This window comes from Danio aesculapii, chromosome 3 (genome assembly GCF_903798145.1).
Source record: "Danio aesculapii chromosome 3, fDanAes4.1, whole genome shotgun sequence".
In the NCBI taxonomy this organism is placed as follows: Eukaryota; Metazoa; Chordata; class Actinopteri; order Cypriniformes; family Danionidae; genus Danio; species Danio aesculapii.
In genome coordinates, this window is record NC_079437.1 from 29028202 (window position 1) to 29035852 (window position 7651).

At 33.1% G+C, this 7651-nt stretch overlaps 1 protein-coding gene across 3 annotated transcripts in view; it reads left to right on the top strand.

Moving 5' to 3' along the window:
• The first annotated feature begins 101 nt into the window (after window positions 1–101).
• Window positions 102–7651, top strand: part of ifi35 (interferon-induced protein 35) — an 8625-nt gene continuing 1075 nt past the window's right edge. Inside the window, exons 1-9 of one of the 3 annotated variants that reach the window (XM_056453572.1) lie at window positions 102–162; window positions 662–691; window positions 774–848; window positions 925–1083; window positions 1272–1388; window positions 1591–1735; window positions 4898–5004; window positions 5115–5301; window positions 5789–5895. In XM_056453572.1, the coding sequence (XP_056309547.1) occupies window positions 680–691; window positions 774–848; window positions 925–1083; window positions 1272–1388; window positions 1591–1735; window positions 4898–5004; window positions 5115–5301; window positions 5789–5895 (909 nt within the window). In that variant the 5' untranslated portion in view covers window positions 102–162; window positions 662–679. Of the gene's footprint in view, window positions 163–661; window positions 692–761; window positions 849–924; window positions 1084–1271; window positions 1389–1590; window positions 1736–4897; window positions 5005–5114; window positions 5302–5788; window positions 5896–7651 lie in introns of those variants that run through there. The other 2 variants (XM_056453575.1, XM_056453574.1) reach the window with 2 other exon arrangements.

Here is a 7651-nt window from a genome sequence, read left to right on the forward strand (position 1 = left end):
TTTTCCTTAGAAACAAATATGTTATTTAAGTAGATAGACATATATAAAAAGCAGATGAACATATTAATGCATGCATGTAAATAAAACTATCTTGCTTGGTGCGCCCAGACCTACCTGAAACGAAAGCGAAACCGCATTGACTCCTCGGTTTGCTTCATCACGGTACGTGTTGGTCTCATTTGCTTTACTTAAAATGATGTTCAACATCATTAATCATGACACGAAACAACTATAGTTGATGTGAATTTAACGGAAAGTCACTTATGTCAGACAAGTTACTGTTAGACTGAATTGTTATTAACAAGGTAATGCCGTGTAGACTAGGTTATGTCACAAGTGAAAGTGTAGCCTATTGTCAACATTGTTCTCGCCATTTAAAAAAAAAAGACCAATAGCTTGTTTATGATAAAATACATAGCTAAATATTTAATCTTCGATGTTATTTATCCCCACATCAACTCATTGTTTGATTTCTTGTGTCAAACTTTGTGAAGTTAATACTAAAGCTTAACTTTAGTTTTAACTTTAGGATGAACTTTTTTAAACTTTGATTATCTGTTCAGTGAGAAACAAATGTTTAAGATTTGCTGAAAACAGCATTTTAAAGGTTTCCCAGATTGTAAACATGTCTAAGGAAACAATGCTTTCTGTTTGCTCACAGGTGTTTACATCAATAAAAATGGCTACTGAGGTAAAGGAAGTGCTTCGCCAAAGAGTTTATTATTATTATTAGATTCTATATTCAGTGTCATAACCGTTTTATGTCAACTCAGGATTTCTGCGACCTAATGGACTGTGAGTCTTTGGGAGCCCAGGACAATGTACAGATGGAGTTGAACAAATGCAAGGTGTGTGAATGACTTCTGGACAGCTGTCAATTATATCACAAACCCTAAATCATTGTGTTTTGCTATTTGTCTACAGAAGCAGTATAAAGTGTTACTGAATGACCAAAAACTACTGAGAGAGGGCATTGAGAACAACAAAGACTTTGCCAAGAAATTTAGAGAGCGAGTTGAGGAGAAGAAAGAGTTAAATGAGGATGAAAACAAGAAGCGTAGTAAAAGAATTCAGTCTGACAAGGTCTGTGTAATTAAATATAGAAATTTTTTATACAATCCTTTATCTACTCTATCCATCCATCCATCCATCCATCCATCCATCCATCCATCCATCCATCCATCTATCTATCTATCTATCTATCTATCTATCTATCTATCTATCTATCTATCTATCTATCTATCTATCTAAATGGTATCTTCTTTGTGCAGGAGAAATGCAGGGATATAGAGAGTCAGAATACTAAGCTACGGATGAAGATCCTGAAAATCAAAGAGGAGTTGCAAAGCCTGGACAATAAAAACAGCAGCCTGAAAAAGCAAACTGAGGTTTCAAAATATTCACACATATCATAGTTGCTGAACTAAACAGACTGTGTGACTTTATATTATACTAACAGCACAATACATGCTCATAGAGAGCATATGTCTTCTATATGGTCTCCTTTATTCTTATAAATTTGAAAAATAAAAGAAAATAATGATAAAATGACATATAAACTGAAGCATTAACGACTCTCTGACTCCACAGATCTCTACAGCAGTGCCCGAGAGGAAGGTTGTATTTGAAGGAAAGACAAAAAATGGTGCACATGCTACAAGTTTTGATGTGAAATCCCATATAGTTTATCCGATGGAAGGTGGAACGGCCCTGATCACCTTTGAGGAGGAGGATGGTATGTAATAGTTTGAACTTGTGTCATCATCACAGTAGAAAACAATAGCTTTGTGCAAATTCAGAGCCTATCCTTTGTACTTGAACAGAGCTTTTACAATGGGGTGATATAACTTACGAAGAACAGCTCTGACAACTTTAGTATGTCTGAATTCACAGTATTCAAAAATCAGTATAGGTGAGAAGTAACGGGATGACCTACATTTCCATTGAGATTTTCAAGACCACAAAATCAGTTATTCCAGTTAATCCAGTTAATCAGATATATCCATCCTGAAAGCCGAATAAAAGCTTTTCATTGATGTATGGTTTGCTAAGATAGGACATTTATAGGCTGATAAAACAATTTTAAGAGAACAAAAAAATTTTATATTGAGAAAAATCATCTTTAAAGTTGCATCGGTACGATGCATCGGTTGGAAAAAGAACGATGTAGTGACAAGTGTTTCCCAAAACCCATTGTTTCTCTGTCGCAGATCCATCGTTTGAACCATGTTAGTTATAACGTAAAACGCCCATAATGATGCTATAAACGGGATTGAGTAACTACTTCTTTAGTGAAGAACCCCATAATTTCTTTGTGCAAATTATATTGTTTTACCAGCATTTAAAATAAAATCCAATATTAGTTTTGATAAAAACATGCACTCGTTTTCCATTTGAAATATGTAGATGGCACATATTGGGCCAATGCTTCCTTTACAAATATTATTGAAAACATTACATATTTTATTCTAAAACATAAAATCACTTACAAAAGCCAACACGTATTCTAATTTCATATATTAATCATATAAATAAATAATGAGGCTATTTATTAAGAAATGAAATTTAATATTTATTATTTATTAGGAAATGAATAATAAATCATGCTATAACAATAATGATGATGATGATGATTATTATTATTATTATTATTATTATTATGTAGGATAATGTTTATTTATTTTTTGAAAAGTCTACTTTTGCAAGTCTACTCATGCAAACCACTGCAGAAATGTTCTAACCTACAGGCCCATGTCATATACAGTACAGATACTTAATAAATAATCTACTATAAATTAAAAGCATTTATGTATACTATGTTTTTTGTTTTCACAAGCTTTGGAGACGTAATATAAATTCCGCTTTTAAATAATAGCTCACCTATAGCTTTCGTCATGAGGCTGTGTTCAAAATGACATCAATGTTCTCAAAGTGCACAGCGAAGGGAGCACAATTGTAAACATAAAGATCGCTAAAACTGAACTGTAAAAATACCTTGAAAGCAAATTACACCTAAGAGAGATGACCTTATTGCTTTTTTTATAATTCCAAGTTTAAAGGTTAGAATGTTCTAAATGAATAGGGCACAGGGGGGATAAGTGGAATAAAACACAGCCAGGAACTATGTTTCTAACTACAGCTCCAGGCGTGTAGTTGCAAGTGCACAAGTTTGCGACACAGTTTGCCAATGTTCGTTGGAACGATGGATTTGGGAAACGGCAAATTAATGAACTATGTTTGTAACGACGGAACTTGCGACCTTAGTTGGCTAACGATGGTTTTCGAAAACACACCCTAGATTAAGTTCTTAGTAATGCATATTATGAAACGAAATGTAAGTTTTTTTCCAACACATTTTTAACAATAGTTTTAATAACTAATTTCTCAATTTAAAAGGTTTTAAAACTGGGTTAATTAGGAGGCAAGTTCAGTTGATTAGGCAAATCATTGGCAGCGTTCATTTTGAAAGCAAATTTTGATTTAGTTTTAGTCATTTGACTAACATTCCATTTCAGTTTTATTCATATCTTAGTCTTCTGAATCATTTTTGTTTTATTCTAGTTTTAATCGACTACACTTCACAAGATTTTAGTCGACTAAATCTACTCTAGATTTAGTTAACTAAAATACATTTGGTTCAAAATATTGTATACATTAATTTATACAGAATATTCTAACTTAAAATTAAATAAAACAGAGTAATTAATAGAGGGAATATAGCTTTTCCATTGAAGACCAAAACTTTGATATGCATTGTTTATTTATATCATAAGTAATATGTAAAATTCTGTGTCAGCAATCAATCCACATGTAAGAACAGTAGCCTACTGAACATGCAGGATTTGCAATTATTTACCTTCTTTTATTGTGGTAAACTACTAATGTTTTTGACCAGTCTGTTTCAAGCCATTAAATCTTTGAAAGAGCTTAAAATAGTTAAAGACCACTTTGTAATGTCAGTCTAGGCTACCAAGCCTAACTTTTGTAGTTGGTATTAGTAGAGTAATGACAGAAGACAGGCCAATGATAATGTGTTATCCTGTAAAATGTGCACTCAGTGCCATGGCTGTGTTAACTCACATAGAGGAATACTAAAGCAAAGATGTATGTCATGTCATGTCATGCATCACACACCAAGATTAATTCTGATTGGATATTTTCTAAAAAAAAAAACAGACCTCAATCACATTCTCGTCTCATTTTTATCAGTATATTTTTATTATAGTTTTTGTCATCATCATTTAATTTTTATTTAGTTTTCGTTTCTTTTGGTTGGTAGAAATTTGCTCGTCACAAAATTATGACGAATATTTTTTATCAACAAAATTAACACTGATCATTGGACAACAGTGGTTTGCTCTGTAGGCAATCGAAAAGAAAAAAAAAGTCTTAAGGGGGCTAATAATATTGACCTAAAGTAAATTTAAAAAACAGAAAAACATTTAAAACTGCTTTTATTTCATCTAAACTAAAAGAAATAAGGCTTTCTTTCTGAAAAATAATATTGTAACACTTTAATTTACGTCAATAATTTGTGCTATTAACTACTTGCTTATTACCTGCTTCTTATTAAGATATAAACTGTTCATTACTAGTTATAAAATGTGATCTTAATTTGCATCCTCAATTCTACCAAAAACCTTAACTCAACTTATACCTTACTAACAATTAATAAACAGTTAATTAGTATTTTATTAAGCTAGTAGTGTTAGTTAATGGTTTGTTAATACAGTGAATTGTGACCTAAAGTATCACCAAATAGGAACTACTGTATTACTATAGGAAATACTGTTAAAATGTACTTGCTCCATTAAACATCACTTACTATTAAAACAAAGAATAAAACCTTCACAGGAATATATATAAACCTAACTCTCTTCTGTTACTCCATGTTCAGTGGCCCAGAACATCTTGAGCCAGCAGAAGCATGTGGTGGCGCTCGGGGAATGTGCCATCACTGTACAGGCTAAACCCATTCAGTTCCTGGTACCCGGCTATGTTGAGGTAATGGAGACAAGCCGACCTTCGTTTTCTTCCTGAACTTTATATTTTGGATTGCATTGTGTTTCAGTGGGCTAGCATGATGTGAAATATTACGTTCTCCCCTCTTTTAGATGGAAACTCAGGTTTGCTCACACAGAATCTTAGTCTCCAACTTACCGATGGAAGAACCAGAAGAGCGAATACTAGACAAACTGGACATCCACTTCTCTAGGAAGAGGAATGGAGGCGGTGAGGTGGAGGAAACAGACATGCTGCACGACTCCAAGACTGTGGTCATCACATTCGTAGAGGATAACGGTACGTTCACCACATCCATTAAGGCATAACCACAGCTGCATAAGTTGTGCATGTTCTCTCCGTATTCGTGTGGGTTTCCTCTGGGTGCTCTGGTTTCTCCCACAGTCCAAAATCAAAATCCCATAATGCAATTCATAACTGTAAATAAACGAAAAACACCTGTGAAACACAAAACACAGAAACTGTTAATTACAGATATTTTACAGTGTAGGGATAGACGTTAATATAATACAATTTAATGGGTAATTTAATAAATAATATGACTAATATTGTGTATAATTACTATTGTTACATTACCATGATGGTTGGGTTTAGGGTTGAGTAGGGATAGACATTAATAAAATACAATTAATGTATAATTTAATAAATAATAGTATTAATTCTCATTAACTTCCTACCTTTTAGTAACAACCCTTCAGGCTGACACATATCAACTTACAGGTGCAACAGAACAGATCCTGACGCTTCTTTCCTCTTTTATCTGCAGTTGCCAAACCTCTCACTGACAAACAGGAACATGAGGTAGACTTTGGTAAAAGGAAGTACAAGGTGAAGGTCACTCCATTCCTCAATGGCAAGATTTCGGAGATGAAGGTAAGAAGCAGAGCATGTCACCATCATTTAAACTGTTGATAACACTTTATTTTGATGGTCCATTTGAGTATTAGTAGACTGTTTACTTAATATCTGAGGAAGAAGCAGTATCAACAAATATTAACTAACTATAAGATACTTTGAAAGTACATGTCAACTTATACTAACCATAACCTAACAGTCTCCTTCTAATCTATTGAGAATAAGTTGACATGTAGATGCAATGTAACAAACGGAACATCAAAATAAATTGTGACCAAACTGTTAAGTCACTCCTATTGTGCTACGCTGTACAAATATATCCGGAAATTCACAGTTTTCCATATTTTGTCATTAAAGTTTTTTCCCATTTCTTTATGGTTTTCAATTGCAACTATGGGACGTATGAGTGCCTCAAACAGCTTTTGAAGTTGAAAAGTTTGAAAAAGTGACTTTTATTGACATTTATAATAGTGATATATTGGCTGGGCTGGCTTTAAAAAAAAACTGGTAATAAACTGGCAGTATTTTGTCTGTTATTTTACAGGCTCAATTCTCTATGTATTATTTCTTATGAAATATATTGTCTAAAACTACAAAAATATCAATAAAAGTCACTTTGTTAAACTACACAGTTGAATTTTTTTACATCAAAAGTCAACAGAGCAGTGAACTAGGTCCCATAATGCAATTCATAACTGTAAATAATAGTAAAAAAAGCATGTGAACTGTGAAAAATGGAACCTGTAAATGGGCTAAATGCACACAGACTTTTAATTTTCAGCCAGGCAGCCAATGGGCTTCTGGTGAACTGTCTTTCCATTAAAAACTGTCACATTTAAGATCTGATTCTTTGAAAATCAGCGATCTTCACTGCCTGTTAGATATGCGATATGAAGTGGGTCTCAGATCAGACAAGACGCACTGCATTAAAGTCCATTTCCCCCACTGCCATGTCTTTAGAATATGACAGTTTATTTTACTCCAGTATTTTCAATGAAATTTCTGCGCTAGCCTGTTGCTACTGACAAGTGCTAGTGATTACAACTTCTTTCATATCGTTTTACGCTTGAACAACTAAATGAATGCTTAAGTCTATTTAACTGAATGTTTTGTAATTACATTACAACATTGATGCTGTAAAAACACCCATGTGAAACAGAAAATAGTCACATTAAGCTTTCATTGGAAGTTTATCGTTGGCTTTAAAACTCTAGCTGTGCATAGAGCCCATCAACAGATATTTTTTACAGTGTATTGTTAAAGCCTGCAATTTTGTTCTGGAATTCTACTATAATAAAATATTCTTCATGAAATTATTTTGTATTTTCACGTACTATACATTGCAAAATCTAAGGTCAGAAATCACTTTAAATGTCTCATAATATACACTGTAGCATCGCCTCTTTTCTCATCGTCTAAAAAAAAGGTTAGTTTTGGGGAAGGTTTACCCAAAAACAAACATTTTCCAGTTTACAACCTTGATTTGTTGTTTCGCAAGACAAAAAAAAAAATTATTTAAAAAATCTTAATGTTTTCATGAATAAATAAAGGTCTCTTACATCTCGAATGCCAAAATTATCATTCTAAACTGTTTATATTTTTAGGGTAAATTTCTCTTTAAGGTTTAATTCTGTTCAGATTTCTTTTTTCTGAGAGTCTGCTGTGCTCTTGACTGGTCAGATGGCGCAGATGTTATAATACTGGTCCACATTAGCACTAGGGTTATTCTGTGCAGCCCTTTAAGGACATTTGCACCTTTTCTGACGTTTCGAAC